Genomic DNA, 27,232 nt, shown 5'->3' with positions numbered 1-27,232 from the left:
TTTAACACATTGTATTGGTCTGATGTGTTTGCTAATGTACAAGTCTTTTCATTAAGACAAAAAGGAGCCTAGAAACACACAGAAATTTGTTTTGCAGATAAAATGAATGTGCAAATGAAGGATTTTAAAAGTGCTTTCCATAGCGATAAGTTGCAAACTCAGACGAAAGTCAACACAGTGTTGACATGAAGTTTTTCATCAGATTATCAAAGCAATAGTGATAAAATTTTTCTAAATATGATCACTCCACAAAGGAAACACTCAAAATGTTCTTGGTTTGAGACAAATTTTGGTTTGTTACATAACCAGAGAAGAATTACAAAACAAGAGTTTGTAAGCGCTTGCAAACATGTGGAGGTATGCTGTATACTATGCTTTCCAAACATCCCAATTGGTTGAACATTATCGTAAGAATTCAACAATTATAGTAGCTAAAAATTCTAGAATACGTGAACAGTTGCTAAAAATGTTAGAATACATGAAAAAACTGCGTGTTACAAATATTTTTGCTATTGCATCAGTGTCGTAGTAGAAAACATTGACAGCAAAAAAATTAAACAGAATTCTTTTGTAAGTTTATTTTTTCCAGGCTTCTGTCCTATTACATCAATAATGGTTTTCTTAGATTTTTTTGATTTCAAATAGGTTTAGACAAATCGAATATGCATTCACCTTCATACATGAATTATAATAATTTTGCATCTTACTAATTCAACATCAACCGTAGTGTTTTGTGCCTCGTGCGGGAATATTGACCAGATTCTGTGATGATTCACAACTTTAAAATTTTTTCACTTTCAGTAGACCACAGTCCAATATATTTTCTCTCTTCTATTACTGATATACGTATACGAGTCTTTACCTTTATGTATATATGTATATATGTATTTATATATAGGGGTTTGCTGATAAACTCGTACAAATATTTGAATCAAATAATGAAACTGCTCTCAATGTCCAAGAACTCGTGGGCGCACTTGGTCTTCTACTTCGGTCAGTATGAGAATTCCCACGTACATAAGCTGTTTTTCCTGCATGTTAGGCTTGTTTCAAACGTCGCATTTTACATGACCCGAATGCATTTAAAACAAAAGATAAGAAGAATCTTTATCTCATTTTCTTTTGTCTTTAATGCATTCGGTGCATGTAAAATGCGACGTTTGAAACGTGCCTAAGTGTATTCCTGAATTCAAATAGTTTCTATGCTATCATTGACTCTGTAGTAAAGAACAAAAGAGTGGCAGGCAATTACTTACGTGGTTTAACAATCGTTTCACTGCACTAAGCGGTAAAAACTCTTACGTCAGTCACGTGCAGATAACAGAAGAACTGAAAAAAGATGACGTAAGAAAACTCTCTCAGTATATACCTCAAAAATTCCTATATGACGAGATGACATGACAGTCACCCGATAGAGGAAGATGAAATCTTTTCTCTATTTAATTACTCATTCATCTATTCATTGTCTCGCTGTAACTGAAGTTTAATGAAACCCTGGTTTAGTTTGCTTCCTGTCTGTTTACTGTTTTCGATATCAATGGAGATGGTGTGATTCAGTTGAAGGAATTTATCAGCTGCTTGGATCGTATTGAATGGTAAGTTGATCTTTTAGTAGTATTAATTTACAACACAATGTACTACGATTATCTATAATCTATTACTTGTCATTAAAGTGCCTCTGTGGATTGTAAATGGTACCGATGGATTGAAGATAGTTTCAATATTGACGAGTCACAAGATAGAAAAATAACATTTGCACAGTTCCAAGAAGCTCTTCACTTAAAAAAGGTTCAATTCGAACACATAAAACAACGTTTGTTGTGTTTCATAGACTTTTACAAAGAATATTTTATTTACATTTTAGTCTTTTTTCTCGCAAAGATTTTTTTCTTTGTTTGACACCAATGGTGATGGCTCTATTTGCATGAAAGAACTCGTCAATGGGTTGCAAATACTGACAAAAGGAAGTGAAAATGAAAAACTAAAATTTCTATTCAACGTTTACGATATTGATGGTAAATATAATTTTCAAATGTTTGCAGGTTGATAGTCGAGCATAGCACTACAAGATTATTACTGAAAAACTATTGAAAAGATTGAACATAATATGAACGTTAAAAATACAAGCCAGATCATTGTTTTACCGTTTTGTTGCGCGATTGGAATAACATATTTATTTACTTCATTGCGCCGTTGCATTTATACACCCCCGACCGTCAGGTCCAAATTTAAGACGTTAAATATCGGTCTGAAATGTTATGTTGATGTGGCGTGCATTGAAAAATCGATTTCTTCTTCATCGCATCACTTGTTCAACATGAAAAAGTAGTAGTCAACCAAAAACTCCGACTTCATCTATGATCGACATGTTTGTGTTTATAAATATGATTTTTTGAAATATAAAAATGCTGTAAATTATTATATGCTGGTACGATATTGCAATTGTCTTTTTGTTATTTATTATAATTCCTAGTTATAAATGGTAATTTTGATTCTTTGATATTTTAGGTAATGGCACTTTGAACAAAGAGGAAATGCACATTGTCTTGAATTCCTGTGTCCAGGAAAGTCAAATAAAGTTCACAAAAGAACAAATGGACGAACTTGTAGAATGTTTCTTTGAGGAGACGGACGAAAATGAAAACGGGCAGATAACGTTTGAAGAATTTTCTTCGTGTCTTTCAAAGTTCCCTGGCGTTGCAGAAAATCTTACAATCACGTGAGAAAAAATTTCATGTAAATGATTAGACAACGAGAATTTTTAAAGTGAAATACGTCATGTATTGAACACAAAATGCATTATGACAAAATATCATTTATTGCGCCTAAGTGATCTCTAAAAAGCACCACTAAAAACAGACAAAATTATACAAAGCGTGGCTCATTATTTTAAATTTTTTAGATTCAAAAACGAATTCGCAGTTAATTTCATAAATATTGAGCGACATCAAATGATATACAGATATGAGCGGCAAAACACGCGATTTTAAAAGTGTTATTTACAAAAAATGCCGACAAAAATGACATCATTTCACTTTGAAAAGAAACATAGAATTTTAATACCTGCTTTTTAAGATATAATCGAAGAAGACGCACTATAGTAGTTTTATTTCCAAATTTGAGGTTCGAAAAATATCTGTCTTTGTTTCTTATTTTCATAGAGCTGGAAATTGGTTACGACCTGCCGACGACAAACCGCGAAAGGGTTTACGTCATCATAATTATCACAAAATGCGTTGGGCTACACTTAAGAAAAATATCCTCACAGTATTTTTTGTGTTGCTTTATTTCCTCATTAATGCAGGACTATTTGTCTGTGTTGTTATTCAAAGAAAAGATGAAGGTGGTTGGATAATCGTTGCACGTGCTCATGGCATGTGTTTAAACTTTAACAGTGCCTTAATTCTTGTTCTCATGTTAAAACGATCACTAACATGGCTCAGATCCACACGAATTGGAAAATACTTTCCAATTGATTACTACATCGACTTTCATAAATTCGTGGCTGTCGTCATCTTATTACAAAGTATTCTTCACTTCATAGGACACCTGGGACGCTACAGTAAGTATTACAACATTACCAAAAGCTCAACATGCGTAGCCATTGGGAAAAACTGAATGAAAGATAAAATTGACGCTATAAAATTTATAGCTATAATTCAAAAAATGGCTACAACAGTCTTCAATAAACGCATACAATTAAGACATACAGCATGGTTATGTATTTATTTTCAGTTAAAACAGACACAAGTATCAAGGTGTGGGAATATTTATTCACAACCAAGTCTGGTGAAGGATGGTTAAACGGAAGTGCAGGAATTACTGGAGTACTTCTATTCATTGTGTTTGCCGTCATGGGTTTAACATCTTTGCCTTGTGTGAGACGACGTGGATATTTTGAGGTATAAGATAATACTAAAAAAATATTACGTGTCGTTCATATATATACCCAATTTTTCATTTTTCCTTTCGCTTAACTGAACTACAAACCAGACAGTGCTTATTTTGTGGAAACGCAATTTTTGCGCAACTGCATACTTCCTATATATGTCCATATATCTGTAAAAAGCTTTTGTAAAAAAATTATGAGCAAAATGACGAGTCTTATCCAGAGTCTTTTTTCGAGAAGAGTCCGTCAATCAGCAATATACCATTTACACTTGTCCAGCTTTCATAATAAGCCCATCAAGTGGTTATATGACCACTGCTGATGGTCAAAATCAAATCAAATTCGTGAATACTTCAGTAAAACAAAAAATTGCATTTGTTTGCAGTTGTTCTATTTCACACATCATTTATTCATCGCTTGGTGGATACTTCTCATTATTCACGCTCCGAACTTTTGGATATGGTTCATTGCTCCTGCAGTTGTGTACTTCTTTGAAAGAATATCCAGACTCAGTATCGTAAATAAAGCAAGATATGGCAAAACTTACATCGCTGAAGGAATCATTTTTCCTAATAGGGTGAAGAATTATTATTACTAATAGTCACTACCTTTTTTGACTTGTAAGATTCGTTTAAACTCTGCAAAGACTAAACAAATATGATTCGTTAATTTTTGCGTTCATCGCAGCAATGAAAGTATACCGTTGCCGTTTACTCTATATCTATTCTCTGCTTACTTAGATAATTGAAACTTATCAGCCAAAATTGCAGAAATTAAGCTCATATGGCTTAATGGAGGGGTCTCAGGAGGTCTCAGCTACCCTTGTTGAAATTCTTTATCAAGTTAGAGGGGCTCAGCCCCCTTTATAATTCTTCAAAATTACAAAATTTCATATTGTAAAGCATTTATTTCCATTATTCACCTCCTATACGTACCAGTAAATGCAAGCTTTTAGATTACTACAACATGAAGTTGCTCATAATTGCTTGTTTAACTGCTTATAAGACACAAACAGTACGTTTTCTGTTCGTCCTGCCAGTTTATCACAGCGAACCTGCCTTGTAAAAACTATGGCAATACCGACCCCAAGCACAAAATTTAATTATTCTGTTAAACAATACTTCTACAACAGGTCACCCAACTGATTATACCACGAGCACAGAATTTCAAGTACAAACCAGGAGATTATGTTCTCGTAAACATTCCACAAATTGCAAAATATGAATGGCATCCTTTTACAATAAGCAGTTCTCCTGATCAAACCGAGAATATTTGGCTTCACATTAGAGCAGTTGGAACATGGACAAACAAGTTATATGACTTCTACAACAAAAAGTCTCAGATGGAACAAAAACACAACAAGTCAACAAGAAGAAAAACTATTGCTCATATCTTGAGAGAAGAAAGGTAATTGTGACAGATAAAAGTCGTTAACTTTAAATTAGCGAGAGAATTAGTTTCTTTCATTCTTTTCTCGATACACACCCAAATGTTATAATTTCTCTAGTTCTTTTGTATAAAATTTAATGTAATTAAGTTTATCTCAAGGTAAGATTGGTGATTGGGGATAGTCTGCAAGGACGGTTTTTTAAAAATTATTTTTTTCAAACTGATAGAAAAAATTGCTCAACCCGGCTTTCTGAACAATTTGAGAAATCGATTGCAAAAAGCATTTTTGATCCAAGTCCCGATAAATTTTCGGCGTATGTTCAATAAAATCAAAATTATTCTTATATAAAGTATTGAAATTTGAGTATTAAGTGAAAATGACTGCTCTATACTTTAAGTTGAAGAGATCTTTTGAAAGAGACATTTCAAATATTTTTTCAACAATCTCCACAGGGCGAAATCATTACGACGCACGACCATACATGCCCATTCACTAAAGAAGCATTCAACTTCGAAAGACAAAATTGACGTCAAAGAAAACATAAATAACAACTATGGCAAAATTTCACAGAATCTTTCTTTTATCAACGAGGACGCTGCGAGTGAACGTTCACTAAAGAAAATGAAGAATAAGGCTGGTAACATGGAGGTAGGATCAAATATACACAAGGTAACGTTAACAAACTGTCAACAATTATTCACAATCCTCAATTTTTTGTCAGATATTCCTCGATGGTCCGTATGGGTCACCATCTGAGCATTTCTATGAAGCTGAACATGCCGTTCTTGTATCCAGCGGCATTGGGGTAACACCATTTGCATCGATATTACAAACGATTATGCTCAGATACAAGAGCGCCTCTCATGTTTGTCCAAATTGTGAATATACCTGGGTAGCAAATATTCCTTTTTCTTTGCGAAAGTTAAAGAAGGTACGTAATTATATTACTTCGTTTGGTTTCATGCCGTTTTTTCCCTACAACCTCGTTATTGCTTCAGAAGAATGAAGAATTTTTCTTTTTGATAAAAAAAAGATTGTCTAAAGTTACTAAAGTGATTTGATCTTATAAGGATGTAAGATTAAATGAGATATGATCTTCGCACTTAGCTGGACAATTTAAGCAATCGTCTCAGGACCTGAAAAAATCAGGTGACTCAACGGGATTTTTGAGTCACCTGATTTTTTCAGGTCCTGAGACGATTGCTTAAATTGTCCAGCTAAGTGCGAAGATCATATCTCATTTAATTTCAAACACCGCACTGCATAAAAACATTCATAAGGATGTAAGATATTGTCCTTTTTAGCAACAAATACAGGGAGCAAACGAGGCCGTATAGCCGTTAAACTCAGCTCGTTTCGGCAATTTGCATTTGTTCAGTAAACCGCTGCTAACTAACATAAGCGGCTCACTTTAAAGGTGGATTTCATTTGGATTAATCGTGACCAGGCGTCGTTTGAATGGTTTATCAGTTTACTGACTCAATTAGAAGTAGAGCAAACAGAACAACAAGGAGTGTTTAATGAACACTTTCTGGATATACATATTTATATGACAGCGGCTCTAAAGAAAGAAGACATAAAAGCACTTGGTCTTCAACTTGCTTTGGAACTCATTCGTGAAAAGAAAGACAAAGATCTTATAACTGGATTGAAAACAAGGACCAATCCAGGACGTCCCAATTGGGATAAGGTAAACAATTAATACAAGCAAAAAAAAACAGCAAGAAATACCATAAACGAAACTTCAGTTCCTTGTTTATCTTATTCATTAGGTATTTTTTGACATAAGTCAGCAAGATCATGGCCAGGTATCGGTCTTCTACTGCGGTAATCCAACTCTGGGATCCATACTTCGACGTCAGAGCGAGAAGCATAAATTTGAATTTAGATCTGAGAAGTTTTGAAGAAAACAGTCTTATGAGAAGACAATTTATCAGTTACCGCAGCCCATATCTAGTAAATGAACACATTTACTTTAATTCATTATTGATCACAATCCTTAGCTTTTGCTTTTTGCTCTTCTTGTCTTTCAGCTAACTTCCCTCTTCTCCTCACAAAGTCCTAGTGACCGCAAGTGCAAGTTATGAAAAGTATTTTTTGCAAATTGAACGATAAAAGCCTTAATCTATTTTTAGAAACCCTCTTTTGAATGTATATTTCATTTCTGTGGGTAGCCTGTAAGCAGGCTAACGTTTATGTTCTACTGTACTTATACCTTTTGCTGTAAAAAAGTAGACGACTTCCGAACTGCATCCATCTATATTATTGGTCTCTATGTTTGAACTGGATGTAGCAGAAAATAATAAAAAACCGGTAGAATGTCAGGCATTCTATGGGAGCATTGCAAAAGTTTAGAAATCCTCCCCCCCCCCTTACGCCTCACCATGTTCTGGCTAGGGGAGTCCAGTGTTTTTATCAACTGGTGCCTTGCATTACATTGATTGTTACACTCATCTCACACTCTATTCACGATGCTCTGGTTAGGAAAATGTAAATCAGAAAGGGTGTATTTTTCTTTCCTGTTTTTATAATTACGAATAATGTCGAATAGAATCATAAAAATAACAATGAATACATAATGCGAGTGAGGCAGTGGGCAAAGAATACAATGAAATGCTCGGTAATTGCGAAGCCTCTGCGTGTTTATACTAAACGTAAGTAATACAGTTGTATATAGGCTTGTTAGTATTGTACGAGTCTATATTTGAGTAAACGACATATCACACTCTTTACTAAACGTTTGAAAGACAAATTTTTGAAGATATTTCATTGAAAATGGCAAGGATTTATTAATAAAATTTACGAGTTTTCTTGAAAAAATCACTATTACTTTTTTTTGAGGCAGGCTCAGATAAAACCTAATCAAAATATGAATAAAATATAAATTTGTAAAGCACCAGAGATATTTATGCCCGAAGTTGGCCGTTGACTTTTCAAGCGTATGATTTAGTATCTCTCGAATCAATGTTTGGGGCTGCGTAAAAAATATTTTTTCACAAACCTACTGTATACGTGTTATGAGATAGTCATAGCGTGAATATACATTATTCTCTAGCACTTTAACAAGATGAATGGACAAAAATTCCAAATGTGCGGATTCTCAACATGTATGACTAATCTGTGTGGTCAGTGATGATTGCCAAATCCACCTCTCCCCATGAACACAAAAATTCTTTAACAATCCAAGAACGTGTATCACATTTACAAAAGTACCAACCCACTATTTCGACAGCAGAGCGATAGTTATAAATTTGACTATTTCAATGTGAGAAATTTTGAAGACAGCAGTCTTTATTAACAAGACAATTTATCAGTTACCATGCTAGTTTATTAGATTAGCTGTTATAAAATGAAGTAATATATGAAAAAGGAATAAGTTGTTGCTTCACAAGTTTGTGTTGTATATATATATACATACATTTCCCCTGATGAGTGAGCAATCACGAAACAGGCTTGTCGGAATAAAATGGTAGTTGTTCTTACTCGGGCTAGAATAAATTTAGATGCTCATTTTTATTTTATATCACTATCAATCATAACTCTTAGTTTTTACGAATGACATCTTTGTTCAGCCTATGTGATAAGCTATGTCTTTGAAGTTTTTATCGCTGCTAATGTGATTGGTTTAATTCGCTTCAAAAAAATAAAATTGGCGGATGGACAATAAAAGAGTTAAATGAAATCGTACTTGTTTGCCACTGCATCCTCGGTGAATTGTTACCCCATTCCTGGCGAGTGCGCTATTGGGTGATTTGTCATCAAAACAGTAATGGACTGATTGTTGACATAGATAGCACGCATTAAATTGTGTATTGCGTTTTTAACGCTTTAATGGATAAATTTTTGCGTACTGAGTTTCATTTTTGTTCGTGACTCTTGCGACAATGCAGCCGTGGACAATGAATTAAAGGTTAAAGGTGGATTTAAATTGGATTCAATTGTGAGCAAGCATCATTTGAATTGTTTATCATGCAGTTTATTCAGTTAAAAATCAATTAGAAATAGAGCAACAGATCTGCAAGGAATCTTCAATCACAGAAGTGGCATACCATTAGAAAATTGGTGAAGGGGGGTATGACAATTTGTTTGTGCACGATATTTGTTTTTTTACAAGAATTTACAGAAGATATATTTTTTTCGCCAGTTTCGTCTTTCACGACATATTTCGTTGTAATGCTCAATTTAATGGCCATCCAAAAAGGCATATTCATGTATTTTTCATCTGGGTATGCGTGTATTTAGTACAATACAGTCCGTTTTCAATGTAAATATAAAGACTTGGGAAGCAGCATGTGTATAATTCCTAATATTTGAAAAATCATCGCCTTTAGAAAGAGAAATATACTCAATGCGAGAGAAGAAATCCATGCTGAATGTCTGACTGTCCTTGATGATTCACCAGATCATTACAACGCAGCTGCGTAACACAAAATGAGTACAAGAGAAGATGTTCCATTTTGAGAAAATGCACTTTACGAAAATTCTGAAATTTACATGTGACAAAATTTCAAGAAAAGTTTTTAATCTTTCCCCACAAAATGAACTTTGAGGCTAAAGGATGTTCAGTTCACATTTCTAATGATGGAAAAATTATTAGCGCGGCTATGCCCAGCCAGCCGCTCTTCTTTGTCGTCAAAGGCGTACGGGAAACTCCAATTCTGGCAGGAGGTAGCGTGTAATTGCCCATATTTTTAACGTCTTCAAGAGCCATTCGACGTAGTAATTTATAGTCACGTACAGATGTATGTAATATCCAAGGATACTGCAACGTTTCAAACACCTAATGTCTTTTTCCTTAAAATTTAAGGCAACCTTATTTTAGTTTAAGCAGTTTTTTCTACACTATTACTCATGTTTTTATCTAACATTAAATCAACTCATCAATTGACATTTGCTTCAAAAATCTTTAAAGAAATTCACCATATTTTTTCAGAAAAAAAGTGTTTTATGTCATTTCAATCCACAATAATGCAAAGTTTCTAAGGCTGATGTCAATCATTTCTTGATGTATTTTGGTGCTCACAATACAACATCACGAATTAGTCGAAATTACCATTGCAACAACGATACCGTGCGGCGTCAAGCCATTCATGATAACACAGTTTTAAAAATTATATCTACATATACATGTATGTGTAAAATAATCGAATACCAAGTGCGGGATTTCTCAAAGCAAATCCAGGGGCTCTATACCATTGACATGGGAAGAAACGAAAACGGTTAAGTTTTATTCAAAAACAAGATGAATAAAGGTTTACCTCTCATACTTCAACATAACCATCTTCCTTATCAACATCGTTTTCTTTGTCATAGAACTCGTTATTCATTCTAGAAAAAAATGAATTCGTGGAAAACACAGCAATGAAAATATATTACATAAAATCAGACCAAATAAATAAATGAAAATGCCTCAAATGAAAGGAAAAATCTCATCACCTGACTTTTGAGGTTTTAAAGTGTACATGACGAGAAATATTTTATTGTATTTTATAAAAGATCTCCTCAAGCTGTGATAGATTTCCTTTTTAACATCAATCTCTACAATGCTAACTTCTGGAATTATTAAAGTTTTAGCTATATGTAAATTGAAGAATTTATGTTTTATCGTTTCATAATGCACAAAACTTGAAATGCTTGTGTTCTATCAAAACTAATTTATTGCTATGCGTTCACTTAGTAAAAAGCAAATTTGTTCATTTTTAGCTGAAATAAATGCAAGTTGGTTAGGAAACAGCTGAACCCAAATTCTCTAATTTACATGTCACAAGAAGTTCAATCAATCCCAAAGTAAGCATGCAAACATGAACATTAAAAGGAAAGTCCATTAGAGTTTTTGGAGATCTTTCATTGAAAACGATAAAAAATTTCGTGTCGTATACACTTATGGAAGATAAGTGTGGGAAGCAGAACATAGTATAGTATAGCTGATTTTTCAATTGGAGAGTCTAAATGATTATCTTAGCGTCTAAACATAAAAGACATCTTTCTACCTATGATAATCACGTGATCTAATGTTGTCATCATTGCCATTTCTATTGTCTTCAATGGATAAGAGATCGTCAGGTACAGCTTGCATCTGAACACCCGGAGCTCCCGAAATCATTTTTAGATTCTCAAAAACTGTTTGTTTGATATTTTCAAGGTACTAGAAAACAGCAACAATAAACGTCTTGAAAGATAATTTTAAACGCGTACTAGACACTTGATATCTTTTTTGTAAAAATGTGTGAAGTTTGCAAACCCGTTTAGTATAGTGGTTTTCATCCTGTTTAGTATAGTGGTTTTCAACCTGTTTAGTATAGTGGTTTTCATCCTGTTTAGTATAGTGGTTTTCAACCTGTTTAGTATAGTGGTTTTCATCCTGTTTAGTATAGTGGTTTTCAACCTGTTTAGTATAGTGGTTTTCAACCTGTTTAGTATAGTGGTTTTCAACCTGTTTAGTATAGTGGTTTTCAACCTGTTTAGTATAGTGGTTTTCATCCTGTTTAGTATAGTGGTTTTCAACCTGTTTAGTATAGTGGTTTTCAACCTGTTTAGTATAGTGGTTTTCAACCTGTTTAGTATAGTGGTTTTCAACCTGTTTAGCATAGTGGTTTTCATCCTGTTTAGTATAGTGGTTTTCAACCTGTTTAGTATAGTGGTTTTCAAACCTGTTTAGTATAGTGGTTTTCAACCTGTTTAGTATAGTGGTTTTCAACCTGTTTAGTATAGTGGTTTACAAACCTGTTTAGTATAGTGGTTTTCAACCTGTTTAGTATAGTGGTTTTCAACCTGTTTAGTATAGTGGTTTTCAACCTGTTTAGTACAGTGGTTTTCATCCTGTTTAGTATAGTGGTTTTCATCCTGTTTAGTATAGTGGTTTTCAACCTGTTTAGTATAGTGGTTTACAAACCTGTTTAGTATAGTGGTTTTCAACCTGTTTAGTACAGTGGTTTTCATCCTGTTTAGTATAGTGGTTTTCATCCTGTTTAGTATAGTGGTTTTCAACCTGTTTAGTACAGTGGTTTACAAACCTGTTTAGTATAGTGGTTTTCAACCTGTTACAAACATATAACTGTTTAGTACAGTGGTTTTCATCCTGTTTAGTATAGTGGTTTTCAACCTGTTTAGTACAGTGGTTTACAAACCTGTTTAGTATAGTGGTTTTCAACCTGTTTAGTACAGTGGTTTTCATCCTGTTTAGTATAGTGGTTTTCAATCTGTTTAGTACAGTGGTTTACAAACCTGTTTAGTATAGTGGTTTTCAACCTGTTTAGTACAGTGGTTTTCAACCTGTTTAGAATAGTGGTTTTCAACCTGTTTAGTATAGTGTTTTTCAACCTGTCTAGTACAGTGGTTTACAAACCTGTTTAGTATAGTGGTTTTCAACCTGTTTAGTATAGTGGTTTTCAACCTGTTTAGTATAGTGGTTTTCAACCTGTTTAGTATAGTGGTTTTCAACCTGTTTACTACAGTGGTTTACAAACCTGTTTACTACAGTGGTTTACAAACATGTTTAGTACACGGGCATTGACCAATCAGAGCACGCGTTTTGCATATGTTAATTTATAATGATGAAGTTTATAAAACAATTTAGAATGGAAGTTTACAAATTTATTGAGTATTGTGGTTTTTCAACCTGTTTAGTATTTAAAAAATAGAAAACACTTCCCCTGTTATAGAAACACGGGTTTTTCGAGCATTCGACAAATCAGCGCTCGTGTTCTTAAAAGATTATTTTATAAAACGCTTTACAAACCTGTTTAGTATTGTGGTTTTCGTGTTTTGTTCCAATTTCGGGATGAAGAGAAAAGTCTGGCCCAAAATATTCGTAATATTCTGAAACATTTTTAAAATAAATAAATATTCTAAAGACCCAGACATGTATTCACCAAGATTTTATTCAAAATTTACCATCATCGACAGGAATTTCATTGCTAACTTGATGATCTAACAAAATCGAAGTTTCGTACGTCCTAAAATTGCAGAAAAAAAAGAAAATGAATTCTCTGCTGCTTCAGAACTTATGATGATGAAAATATGCATAAAATAATATCCATTTTACAAATATACTTGCCAGCAACGTGCAACATTTCTTATCGTGTACCCGCCTCCGCCCAGAACCAAAAGAGGTAAATTTAAACTTCTTGTGAACTTTACACATTCACTATAAATTAATGTTTTAATATCATTATCCAAATAATAATATGAAAAATATAATGCCTTTGTTTACAGCAATGACCACATTATTGTCACAGTTTACATTAATGACCCACAGCTTAAATAAATGACCACATTATGATCTGACAGCTTGTAGAAATGACCACATTATTTATGTCACAGCTTACAGTAATGACCACGTTATGACGTCACAGCTCACAGTAATGACCACATAATGATGTCACAGCTTACAGTAATGACCATGTTATGACGTCACAGCTCACAGTAATGACCAAGTTATGACGTCACAGCTCATAGTAATGCCCACATTATGTCACAGCTTACAGTAATGACCACGTTATGACGTCACAGCTCACAGTAATGACCACATTATGATATCACAGCTTAAAGAAATGACTGCATTATGTTACAGCTTAAAGAAATGACCACTTTATGACGTCACAGTTAACATTGATGACCACATTATATCTTCCGCTAGCTGTTTAGTATTAAAACAAGTTCAGGGCGAATTTTGGCCATTAAAAACACATCTAAAATGCGCGCAGTGTTTATCCATACCTACCCATGACCCTTTATACTCAAATTGAAGCAGCCTAATCGATCGCAGCCAAGTGAATCTGCACCACACTATGAAAAGTTTATATTGGCAAAAAATTGTTAATGATCGTTGATTACGCTGCAAATAATGAAGCTTTTTCTAGAAAAATAACAGCAATGGAAATAGCTGTAGCAAATCTTTTTCTTTTTGACAAGGCGCATATGCCATTGACAGTTTTCTTTTGGTAGATACGTATTTTCCAAGAGTTGTAAGAGAATAGGGATAATATATACGTAGAAAGGATGAAGTTTATTTTGAAGAAAATAATTTTTACGTAGGCTTAAATAATCTACCTGTAAAACAATGCATGACGGTTGGTATTTGTTAACAACTTCACTCACAATTGGTTTGAACAAGCTAAAGAACCCTAAAAAATAGATCTTCATAAAAATAATACTAAAGTACGTATGAAAGATATGGTGTGGGTAAAGGCACAAACACCGTCATGAAAGATATGGTGTGGTAAAGGTAAACATAGCCATGAACGATACGGTGTGGTAAAGGTAAACATGGTCATGAACTAAGTGCATGGTGGGGTAAAGGTAAACATGGCCCTGAATGATAAGATATGGTAAAGGTAAACATGGTCATAAACGAAATGCATGGTGGAGTAAAGGTAAACATGATCATAAACGATATGGTGGGGTGAAGATAAACATGGTCATAAACGAAATGCATGGTGGAGTAAAGGTAAACATGATCATAAACAATATGGTGGGGTAAAGGTAAACATGGTCATAAACGAAATGCATGGTGGGGTAAAGGTAAACATGGTCATAAACGAAATGCATGGTGGGGTAAAGGTAAACATGATCATAAACAAAATGCATGGTGGGGTAAAGGTAAACATGATCATAAACAATATGGTGGGGTAAAGGTAAACATGGTCATAAACGAAATGCATGGTGGGGTAAAGGTAAACATGATCATAAACAAAATGCATGGTGGGGTAAAGGTAAACACCGTCATGAACGATATGGTGTGGTAAAGGTAAACCTTTGTGGACAATATGATACCAAAGTTAAACACCTTTGTGGACACGGAAATCAGTATTTAACAATGGATTTTAGTAATTTTACTTCATATTTTCTACTGCTTCTTGATTGCTTGCACTAACCATGATCATCAATGCCATCCCGTAATGGTACATTGACAGAGTAAAATCGACCATTGTCAACACCATTTTCATACATATCTCCTAATGAAATTATCAAGGTGATTTTTTGTGTAAAAAATTATTCTCAGCAGAAAATTTCAGAAAATATAGGATGGAATATTCTTCAAAAAACAAAATTTTTGAAAACTCAAGTTATAAACTATCAAAATTATTCAATAGATGATATAAATATCAATTCTCTTTAAGTTCAATAATCATTGTAAACCAGACTGGTCAACCAAAAAAAATCAACAATTGAATTGTTTCATGTGCAACATGTAATAATTGTCAAAAATCTATTGAAATGAATATTGTTATAATCATTTCAATGGTCCAACCTGAAATAATTTAACTCAATTTTAAATATACAAACCAACATTTAGTAGATTTTATACATATTTCTATCTAAACAAACACACTTATATACCTGTGCCAGGAAAGAACCCGTTTCCATATTTGTGAAAAGATAAAGTCATTACACGGTCAGTCAAGTAGAATGCCTCCTGTTTATAAAATATATACATGGGGTAAGAATGACAATACATGTGACGAAGAGGTGCACCAACAAATAATAGAGAAATAAATATACAGTGATGTTACGCTAGCTGAAAGACATGTATCTTGAAATGAATGTACAAACAGCAAATGATGAGGTATATATTATATCTGCAACTAGTAAAATACAATATAATTTTAATGTTTTTTTTACATGAAGTATACCTGAACACCATCACCATGATGAATGTCAATATCAATGTACAAAACACGTGGATGATATCTAAAATATAATTGGTTGAAAGAACATGAAACTGAGTTGTACAGTAAAGTGGTCCAACAATTTATTCCTTGGACTGTGATGCAATTGTTCTCTCTTTTAAAATAAATTAAATAGTATTTGCCTCAGTATAGTATGTCAGAAAATTTAATGAAGCATGCTTCAAACAAACAAACAAATGAAGCATGCTTATGCAAATAATTTGATGTTTGCTGTAAAAACAATGGCCCCAGGCAAATGGACAACTTCTGGAAAATGAAAATGGGCCTCTTTTCCGCACACCAATATAAAATATGATATTAAATACAAGAAAGAGCTCAGGAATAGGCAAGTACTTTGGCCATCCTCAAAAACATGAAAAATGAAACAACTTCTCTTTTTTAAAACACTAAACTATTTCACTACAAATTGTTAACTTCTCTGAACTGCAAACTTCTTCTGAAATGTAGGTACATTGTTGTGTAAGAAAATATAAACCCTTCAATGTTTTATTCTGTAGAATACAATACATTCTTCGTCAAAAAATGGGAAGATGCAGTTAGAGCCCCTCTAACAGTTCAAAATACGAAACTCAACATTAAGAGCAGTCCAAGACTGCAAATCCATTTATACCCTAGATCTGCTATGTATATCATCACATTTACCTTAACAATTCTAAAATTGAAATCACAATATCATTTACATAACAAAATCCAGATGCCTGAAAGAAATATTATAAAATCTTTCTGATAATGAGAATTTGTAAACATGTCAATTTAAATCTCTTTTTCACTCTACAATTCATTACCTCAAATTTTTTTGCATGATGTAAGCCGCCGGCCCAATTAATGGCTATGTCACAACTCTAGAATTATACAATAAAACCACCAGTTAGCTTATTGCTGAGATCATATAGCAAATGTATGAAATCAATTTTATCAAAGTCATGTTACCTCATGGTTTAGCTGCATTGCTCCTTGAAGAGATGCTCCTGTGTATATAGAGCAAAATTCATAGAGACCAGAAAAGACAGGACTAAGAAAAATAAGAAAGCTAAAATGAGCAATTTTCTCCTTTTGGTTGTGTTTTTTTAAGATAAGATACCTATAATGTTCATGTCAACCTTACCAATCATCACCAACATTGAAATGGTTTATGTTTTTTTTGGGGAAAATTGGTTTGCTTGTTATCCTAAAATGCCGTAGGAACAGATGACTATTTGACAAGTGATTACAAGCTGTTGAGGTAGTCCAGCAATGTGGATATTTCCGGTGGGAGGAGGGCGTAAATTCTATGTTTTTTGGGACTCTGAGTATTAAATTTCCTGACAAATTGCATGGGAATGACATGTTCATGGTTTGAGTGTAATTATTGAAAATGCATTGAAATTTCATTAAATTCAACCAATATAGAACAATTTTTGATGACAGAGAAATAAATATTGAATATATAAGGATAATATTATCTGAAATTTACATGGAAGTGCTTATAAACTGGTTGTACTAATGAAGCAAGCTCATTTGTACAGAAAGCTTAATGATCCAACATATAGAATACTCTCTAAACTATAGGGTATGTATAATAACATATTTGTCAAAAAGCCAACCTTTCCAAATACTTTATATAATCTTCTGAATGAAATGTACACATATCGTGAAGAGTTGCTTTATATGGTTTATAAACCTGTAAAACAATTGTTGCAATATCCATTTACACAAGATTTAAATATGTATCTACAATACATAGATGTTGAAAATAGCTGAACAAATAACCAAGGAAACTATTCAAAATACAATCCAGATATTGATTTCCATCTTAATAAAAATAAAAAAGCATGATTCAAATAGTACCCTCAAGGAATCCACTCAAGCTTGTTTATTTTGGGGCACATGGTGCATAAAACTTAACATTTTATGAGTCTTGAGTTCAATAGAGTAAGTCACAGAGTATATGGGTTGATATTTAAATTTTGCAAGCCTTTTTCATTTAAGTCTTTCATTTAACACAACATTTTACCATATTTACTTACATATCTGTTTATTAATTTTGTCAAGACTTTACAAAAGAACACTTTTGAAAGACGATAACAAATGGAAAATTTAAATAAATATATCAAATATTTTTCTATCTCTTAGGACACAAGCATTCTTTTTAGAAGTTCTAAATTAATATTTTTGCGTAAAGAAATAAATTTGCATCCAGTAAATCTCTGAGCCTACAAGTTGAATGAGCTCCAGGGTACATTTAGTTAAACTTAAATCAAAGATCTTCAGCAGAGAAATTTCATTTCTGCAATACCAGTACATTGTATAAGAAATGTCAGTAATCTTCAGTGTTTAGTTTACTGTAAATAAAATGCACCTGGTTGAAGCTAAATGAGACTTTCATCGCTAAAAAACACTGGTAGTGAAAAAATTTTATAATCAATATTATCAATACCTCCATCTTTTTGTATAGCCCATAATTTAAGATCAGACTGTTGGTAAGAGCAAGCCTATGGGGTTTCATTGGATGATTAATACCTGAAAATAAAGTTGCATTAACGTAGCCTTAAATTATTAATGATGTCTTGCAAAGAGAACTTTATGAGGAATACTTCTTTATGTACAGTTAGTAAACTAGACTATTAGAGGTAAAATGTCAAGGTTCTTACCGTAATGGAAGTTGCCAACCTCTTCATCATAAAAGTAAGATACACTTCTTTTAGCCATATCATGAACTATACAGTAATAATGAATTCGAATTTAACGCAGCATAAAAAATATTTCAAAGAAAACTTTGCAAGTTTTCATTCATCCGAATACCTATTCCCAAGAAAGAATAATTTTTGTAATCCTTTGGGCTTTAGGCTCATGTTTGGGCTGTTTTCAAATGTTGTCGATACTTAATGTAAGTACCACAGACACAAACCACTAACAATGAAATGTTGTACTCTAGAATTTTCTTCGCTTTCTCACTCGCTCACTCGTTTGGAATTTTTTAGACCAAAAAGTTGTTTGATCAATTTTTAGGCGCATGGTTAGGCCTGAGATGGAGGAGGGTGGCGCCAAATAAATACTTCCGAGTGGAGAATTGAAAATCTTCCCGACTCTAACTCAATGAAAACTGCTTACTATGATAATTTATGTTTTTATTTGTTACACTACGAATCGATACCATATCGATACTAATATATTTTTATTCACTGAAAAAATAGGGGGGAGCTTGAGCACTGCAACAACTTCAAGAACTAAAAAAAGAGCACCTTAGGAGCTGCTCAAATTCATATCACACTGTTTCACACTGCCACACTCTGTACTTCACATCAATGAGCAATTCTTCAGATCTATATGATCTATCACTAATAGTGCTCAGTGCCCACATTCTAATAATAATAATCAAAGCATAAATGACCCATTGACTAATGCTCATATTAGAGTCAAAACTAGACAAAATACAAACATCACGCGTACATAGCATTTCGGTGACTTATCGTAATCATAGGCGGAAAGCTAAAATAAGATATCAAATTTCGGAATTTCCCAAAATACATATTACTATATGATCAAACAAATATAATGAAATTTTATGAATTTATAGTATGAAAAATGAATATCTGATGCTACACGTAAAAAGTCAAGCAAGGTTGCAGAGGTGGGTATCAGGGGCGGATCCAGCTTCGTATATGAACTTAGGCACAATGTCGCACCGTTAGCGCGACTTTTCTAGCGGGGTCCAGGAGCATGTCCCCCCGGTAAAAGTTTAAAATTGGATTGCGAAAAACGCTATTTCCTGCGTTTTTGCTGTTGGTTTTCTAAAATATTCATTACTGGAATGAGCTAACATCCTTCCTCATAAATTATCGATTTTTGACCGTTTCGCTCAATATCAGAGCTCATCAGCATGCCTAGGAAACTCGCAGAAAAATATGCTTTGAGGGCTTCCGACATGGACGGCCTGGTTCATTGCAAACTTAGCCTAAAAAAATTCTTTACGCTTCATCATCTTTTATATGGAATTTCATTTTATAATGGTCTAGTCATACCTATATGCTGATTATTATGCAAACGATTTTATGTCAATTTATCAAATGAAGTTGTCAACAAAAAAAGCAAAAAAATGTTTGTAGATGTCAATCGTCCAGGTAAGTAAAGTCCTGAGAACGATTGTTTGTGTTTATATTGACTGTGGTTAGCGGCAGTCATATTTACAGTCAAGAGTTTAAAAAAGGCATCAAAAACTTTCACTCCAAACTAGAAAGCTAGTTCAATTCTTCTTTTGTCTTTTGCAAAAAGACCTATAATCTTTTCTATATCTGGATTAATGTCCAGATGAATATACAATAAAGCAAGGCCATTTAACCTGTCAGCAGCCATAGTACTTCTTGTATAGTGCTTTAATCTTCGCAAAGCAGAGAACGACCTCTCACACTCACAAGAAGTGACTGGAATAGTACCTAAGATCTTTAACAATACTTTTATGTTCTCAAAACCTGGAAAATTTACCGACTTTAAAGTAGAAGAGACATTTTCAGGAAGACAAGTTGTAGAAGACGATTCCCAGTATTTCTGCCAGAGATCAAGTTCACCATCTAAAGCCATTGCATTTGGAAGATCATCCAAGAACAAAGAAGAAAATGAATAAAATTTTTCCTTCCAAGAAACGCCACAAGAAAGACACAAAAGTAACTTGGATGGAATTAGAAACAAGCCATAATATATACTAGTTGCAGATGAATCAAACCTTTTTTCTAACTCAGAACACAAGTGATCAGCTAAAGGAATGGTAATTGTTTTCTTGAAGTAATCAGACACAGATTCTGACGGAACATTACTTCTAATTGTCTGACGACCACAAGTTCTAGGTTATTTCTCTTCAACACCCATCTTTTCTGCCATCGTCAATGCAATACTGTACCAATTAGCATGATAAACATTGACTTCATTTCTTACAGTTCTCGACAATTTTTTTAATGCCTCAATCAAGTTCAAACCGTCAGCAATATCATTACTAGAAGACTGAAGTAACTGAGTAACTGGAAGAGTAAGATCAAAAATACATCTAGTTATTACGAGTGCTGCAATAAAATCAAAAGATGTCAAAAGATGTAACAGAGGGGAAGCTTTACTAGAGGTCTCACGATTACACTTGCCTTCAACGTTAAAACTCATTTCATCTAAGGAAAAAACAATAGCAACATACAGTTCTTCAAAAATATCTAAGCTAGTAATACGCTCAACCCATCTTGTCTTACAAGCACTTTTCAATCTCTTTTTTGCAGAATCTGGACAGTGCTCTCCAATGCATTTCTCCAAAATTAGTTGTCTGCCTTGGGAAGAGTTGAAAAAGTTAGCAACTTCCTTCACATGTTCCAAAACATTTTTTACATACTGAACAGCACAAGTCCCACAAATACTAAGATTTAATCTGTGATTGAAAACAATGTGTGTAAATGGCTTTCTCATTCAAATTCTTAATCCTTGCAGCAAGACCATTAATGCATCAAGCAACAGCACCTGCACCATCATACCCCTGCCCACGACAGTCCTGAATGTCCAAATTCAACTCTTCGTTTAAAAATTTCAAAATCACAGATGCAAGGACCTTCCCAGACATACCCTCACTACAATGAATGAAACGAAAAAATTCTTCTGTTATGTTAAACTCCTCGTCAATGAAACGCAAAACCAATAACATTTATTAGAAATATCACATGTTTCGTCAGCAATCAATGCATAAAACTTACTCTTCTTTACTTCAACTAGAAGCTGCTCAGTGATGAATTGACCACAACACCTAATTAACTCATTCAGAGTAGTTTTAGAAATATAGGAGGCATTTTTATCATGATGCTTAAGATGCGTTTCCAAAATGGTGTCCCTGCACGAACACGGAAGTATAATAATTCAATAAAATTACCAACATATCTCTTCTCAGAATATTCACCAACTTCAGGATGATAGTGAGAATCATCCCGATGACCTCTAAATGGTAACTGAAGGCGACCTGCAAGAATGATGGTATCAACTACTGGAAATAATTTTTTCCTATTCTCTGAAAACTTTTTCTTTAAGTTACTGTCAATCATGACGTTTATTGGCTGGCTTTTACCGGAACTCTGATCAAAGATGTCCATAAAAAGAGCAGAAGTGAGAACATGAAGACCTGATGATGTACTTATATGCCTTTTAAATGCACTTTTAGCATCAGGCCAATGTGTTAATCTTTCAGAAAAAATATTTTAATTCTACTGTTTTTGGAGGGAAACTTATCACCAAACAAAACACATGGTAAGCAAAAAGCACCATTAAGACTTGGAGAATACGAAAGCCAAAGATAATCCTTCAGCCAATCATGTCGAAAGGACCTACTGCAACCAATTGCATCAACAGTTCACAGAAATTCATAGCATTCATCAGGTACGAATACATTCTTCACAAGTTTTTCAATTTCATGAATTTCCATACCTCTCACCTTTTCTCTATAAAAACTAACATCATATGGATTTATAGGAAAGCAGCATTTGCAGTTTTATTATTGGGTAATTGCAAGGTAGAAGATGAAATAGAAGAAAGATCACAAGAACCCAAAGCGCTACTGTGAGATATACCATATGGACGAACCTTAGTTGTCATGGTTGTCTCAGTAGGACCAGAAGGTGTAAACCTTAACTTTGTTTGTATACTGGGCTTTTTAGCTTGTGACAAGTGACTACTTCCCTTTCTTTTAGTTCCCTTCCCACCAAGTATCAAAGGCACATAATGATTGTGTTTGAATGCAGTTGCTTGAGGAGCTAAACCTTCAAAGCAAAACAAAACTTGCAAATAATTACTAGTGGAAGCACAAGCTCTAGATAGAATTCGAGGTTCAATTCTTTGGTTAAATAATAAATTCCACCTATAAGCACTAGAGTATATGTCAGGATAATAAGAAAAAATGCTACAGGATGTAAATGAAGAGAGTGCCAACAAACAAACAAACCCAGTCCATGCCATATCTTTTGCATTTAACACAGCTTCTGCCCTGACCAGTTCAGCAACAGAACAACCACTTCCAGCATTATCAATAGCTTCAAAAGAGACTGACATGGCCACCATGCTTGAGATAGAATCAAAGTGTTTGTTATGCTGAGTTTCAAAAAGATTTGAAAAACATGGATGTTTCGCATAATAATCACCATATAAAAATAATTCTATAGAGGTCATCGGCCTCAAAATAGTCACCACAGAGTTGTTACCAACAAGCAGAATTGACAATGAACTATAGAGGCAGTTGCCATTTGTAGCAGATCTGAAATAATGTTATGTAAATTTCCAATATCATGCATCAGTTCATTTTTGTATATCATATCTTAAGTATACTATTGAACACATCAAGAAATAAATCAATAGAAACGTTTTAAATATGATCGAAATTTGAAAATTTGTTTTGTTTTGAATCACATAAATAAACCACAAATGACAAATCCATCGGGCATCACATCAAGTCAATTTATATTTGCTTATATATTCTTGTTTAAGCATGCATGCATAACATGTCCATAAGTTTATTAAGTTTAAGGCAACCAAATTTGTGTTCTTTGTCTTGGCACTCTGCGGTATGTAAAATTCGGCATTGATATTTCGGAAAATATCAACACCGAGACGATTTATCGTTGGTAACAATGCTGTTAACTTTCAGGCAATCCAACATCTCACCGTAGAGTTGAGCCATAAAAGTCTCATCTTTCCTCGTAAAAGCATCTTCGACTCGATCAGTAAAAGATGCCATGCTTCTCATTAATATTGTTGGTTTTGAAGCTCAAAGATAAAACCTCGGCTATCAACAATCTCAATCTGTGCTGAATTTCGCACAACACCGCTTGAACATTTCCCGCAAAAACGGTGGCTCGTTATTCAGCACAACGGCAATAAACCAATCTAGTGACAGATTTTAGTCTCCAAATTCAGCACAATTTTAGGCGTGCTGACTCTGTGCGGGTTAGCTATGGGTATTTCTCCCGCAAGTGAATTATAAGAATTTTTAGCCACTTGATTCCTTAATCCCATGCTTAATCCAGGTCTTGGAAACAATAACATTGTTCAGTGAATGCACGTTGTTGCACAAATTTCTCATAATTCTATCCCTAACCCTGACAATAGTTTATTTTTCTAATGCTTTCGTTGTGAGGACACAAAAAGTTTAATTGATTTTAGGATAAAGAATTCATGATCATTATCCACACATCGAAACAAACTACACCCTACCGAGACGAGATTGGAACTTGCAAACGACGCATAGAAATTTCCTCTTGATCGTTTCGACCAAACGAGCTTCGTTCCAACTCCTGCAAATTGTTTTTTTTCAGCTAAGGGTATTTAAAATTTGATTAATTTTTTCCGCTGCTGTGCAGAATTTAACTACGTCGCGTGCTGAATGTGACATAGTTTCAATCCGTCCCTGTTTTTCTCTACAACTTTATATCTACACATATATTAAATGTCATATCCAAGCTTTCCTTTGATTTGACGGAAAATGGTTTTTATTCACTATTATACCCTCTGCCTTTATAATCAGTCGTACTTGATTTCTAAAATAAGATTTACAAATGCCCCAAGAGCATCTTGTGCCGTCGGAAAGGTGGATTGATTGATCTACATTTGACACCACTCATTTGTCGATAAATTCATTTCATGAATCAATTTATTTCCGGAATGCGGAAAACAAGAGTCGTCTGGTAGGATTTAAGGCCCGTTCACACGATCCGATTTTGTCGGATAACACATATAAAGTGAGCTTCCGACAATCGGATCCGTCAATCTAAAAAATCGGATGGAAATAGGACTTGCTCAATTTTCATCAGACAAGATCAGAAGAAGCCGACTAGCCAAATTAAATAGATTTGAGAAAAAAGGGATAAATACACATCAAAAAATACGATAAATATACCCCCATGAATGTCTTGGATAACACAAATGGCCGTTAACATCACTATAAATATCTAAACGATGAAAACGAATATAAATATCAACTAAATTTTCGGACCGTCTGAACAAGCAACCAAAAGTCGGAACCGAAACAATCGGATCCGACAAATCGGATCGTGTGAACGGGCCTTTACCACAGAATAGATACATATGTATCTATTCTGTGCCTTTACTGTATTTACATGCCTCGTGGTAGAGTTTACGCTCGGTAATTTGTCAACAAATTTATAATTACCATCTTTAGAAAATAGTTCGTGTCGTTTTATGAATTATGAGCTAAAATATACAATTGATTGGATTGGGATAAGCAGTCAGCCAGGCTGGAAAGTATGTCGTTTTTCGACGAGATCTCCGGTGCGCACTATGAAATAACTGGTGTGCTGGTTTGCAAAATAAATTTTATGGTGCACTGGTGCGCATATGACGATCAAAGCATAATAATATTAAATTAATATACGAAGTATCGCTAATCTCGGTGTACACAGGCTCTTTTCAGTGTTTTGTTGTGTCAAACATGTTGTACGTCGCAAAATCTTTGGAAGGAAAAATAGTAATTTAAGGAATATTGATGATACAGTGTGTGATATTGCAAGAGACTGAATCTTTCTTTCTAAGCCTTTGTTGCTATTAAAATATCGGAAGTTACTGTTTATAAAAATGTCATTTCTCAACGCACAACTATGGAGTTAGGAAGGGGACAAAATTAAATAACAAATCGTCGACTCGTGTTTCAATTCGTCGACTTGAACAATTCTTCGACTCGTGTTTCAATTCGTCGACTCGTATGGAGTTAGGAGGGGACAAAATTAAATAACAAATCGTCGACTCGTGTTTCAATTCGTCGACTCGTACGATGACTTGAACCTTACGGTATGCAAAAGACAGCGGTTATTTTTTGGCGATACTTCGTGATTTGGAGAGTTTGGATGCATATAAAATTATGACATCTCGAAATAAACAATAAGTCGGAGAATCAAAGAATTTGGTTTGAGAGAAGAGGTCCCCAAATACACTGATATTCCAAACGATGACCTTAATGAAATGGTTTCAGAAATCTATAGAGAATTTCCTAATTGTGGCATTCGTAGAATGAAGGTATTTCTTATGGCAAGAGGTGTAAAATTGCAATGGGAAAGAGTGAGACCATCTCTGTGGAGAATTGACCCAGATGGCATTTTATTAAAATCAATGCAACTTAGTCTAGTTAACCGAAGGAAGTACTTTATTCCTGGGCCATTGTTTTTATGGCACCTGGATGGCAACCATAAATTAATAAGATGGTGGTTTGTTGTTCATGGGTGCATTGATGGCTACTAAAGGCATATTATGTATTTAAAAGCGAATAGAAGCAATAAAGCAAGTACTGTGTATAACCTTTTTATTGAAGCTGTTAATAACTTTGACCTCCCAGAAAGAGTTAGGGGTGATCAAGGAGTAGAAAAAATTGATGTTCCGTGGTACATGCTCTCCAATCCAGATAGGGGCCCTAATCGTTGTAGTTTTATTGCTGATAAAAGCTGCCACAATCAACAGATTGAAAGCTTTTGAAAGCTCTTTCATGGTTCTTTATTTATTTTTTATTATGTCTTTTGGTACCTTGAGGAAAATGGTCATTTGGAGCTGGATAATGAGTTACATATTTTTTGTTTACATTATGTTTTTGTTCCCAGAATTAATTGGCATCTTGATCTTTTCAGAAATGGCTATGATAATCACCCATTACGAACTGAATCCAACATTACTCCAAATCAGATTTGGGTGTATGGTTTGAGTCAACTTAATATTAACCACAATCTAATGTTCGAACAAACCAACATAAACATGTATGGTGTAGATTTTGAGGGACCTTTACCTTCTCAAACATACAGTGGTGAAATATCTTGTGAAAGCTACGTAGAAGTCCCACCTACAGCCTGCCCATTAAATGACCGGCAATTGGATAGTTTTCAGAATATTGTTGATCCTAGGCATTATCATCATCACATGGACTAGACATATATTTGAACACAATAAATTTTATTCAGAATATTCTCCAATCACAAGCTGGCAATAATCATCCCAACTGTTAAACTCAGAATTGATCATCTTAATTAAACAAAAAATGTTAGCTACAGAAATTTAAGTTTTGTGACAATAATTTTAAACAGCAGACAAACATTTGAAAGTAACTGTTTATTAACTATACAATGAACAAGGCATTAAAAGTCTAGGGCCGGTTGCACAAAACCTAGATAAAGTTACCTGTTGAAAAAGATTACTATATTTTCATAAGTTCTGTTAACCAGCTTTGTGAAGAAATGCATGGCCTATTATAATCTTCAAGTTCATGCTTTTTTCTAA

General features: G+C 34.0%; 2 protein-coding genes across 3 annotated transcripts; one reads left to right on the top strand and one right to left on the bottom strand.

Moving 5' to 3' along the window:
- Positions 1-1,924: 1,924 nt before the first annotated feature.
- On the top strand, positions 1,925-6,981 carry LOC124457802 (NADPH oxidase 5-like). Its single transcript, XM_047008017.1, has 9 exons — positions 1,925-2,015; positions 2,509-2,719; positions 3,162-3,562; positions 3,736-3,902; positions 4,630-4,731; positions 5,022-5,296; positions 5,732-5,927; positions 6,001-6,210; positions 6,697-6,981. The coding sequence occupies exons 1-9, from the start codon at positions 1,925-1,927 to the stop codon at positions 6,979-6,981; spliced, it is 1,938 nt and encodes a 645-aa protein (XP_046863973.1).
- Positions 6,982-9,729: 2,748 nt separating this feature from the next.
- On the bottom strand, positions 9,730-18,912 carry LOC124442075 (histone deacetylase 3-like). 2 transcript variants are annotated; one of them, XM_046992619.1, is made up of 19 exons: positions 18,752-18,912; positions 18,601-18,666; positions 18,387-18,469; positions 17,554-17,630; positions 17,076-17,138; positions 16,901-16,982; positions 16,756-16,812; positions 16,613-16,668; positions 15,914-15,971; positions 15,621-15,696; positions 15,155-15,235; positions 14,331-14,404; positions 14,002-14,066; positions 13,336-13,425; positions 13,173-13,234; positions 13,018-13,097; positions 11,270-11,424; positions 10,538-10,607; positions 9,730-10,073 (listed from the first exon to the last, which is right to left on the bottom strand). In XM_046992619.1, the coding sequence occupies exons 2-18, from the start codon at positions 18,656-18,658 to the stop codon at positions 10,541-10,543; spliced, it is 1,284 nt and encodes a 427-aa protein (XP_046848575.1). In that variant the 5' UTR covers positions 18,659-18,666; positions 18,752-18,912; the 3' UTR covers positions 9,730-10,073; positions 10,538-10,540. The 2 variants fall into 2 exon arrangements, with proteins under 2 accessions (XP_046848575.1, XP_046848582.1); XM_046992626.1 differs by lacking the exons at positions 18,601-18,666; positions 18,752-18,912 and having other exon boundaries at positions 17,554-17,761; positions 18,387-18,470.
- Between the last annotated feature and the right edge of the window lie 8,320 nt (positions 18,913-27,232).

Source organism: Xenia sp. Carnegie-2017, unplaced genomic scaffold (assembly GCF_021976095.1).
Source record: "Xenia sp. Carnegie-2017 unplaced genomic scaffold, XeniaSp_v1 HiC_scaffold_1, whole genome shotgun sequence".
NCBI lineage: Eukaryota > Metazoa > Cnidaria > Anthozoa > Malacalcyonacea > Xeniidae > Xenia > Xenia sp. Carnegie-2017.
This window is presented reverse-complemented; position numbering and strand designations above follow the sequence as displayed.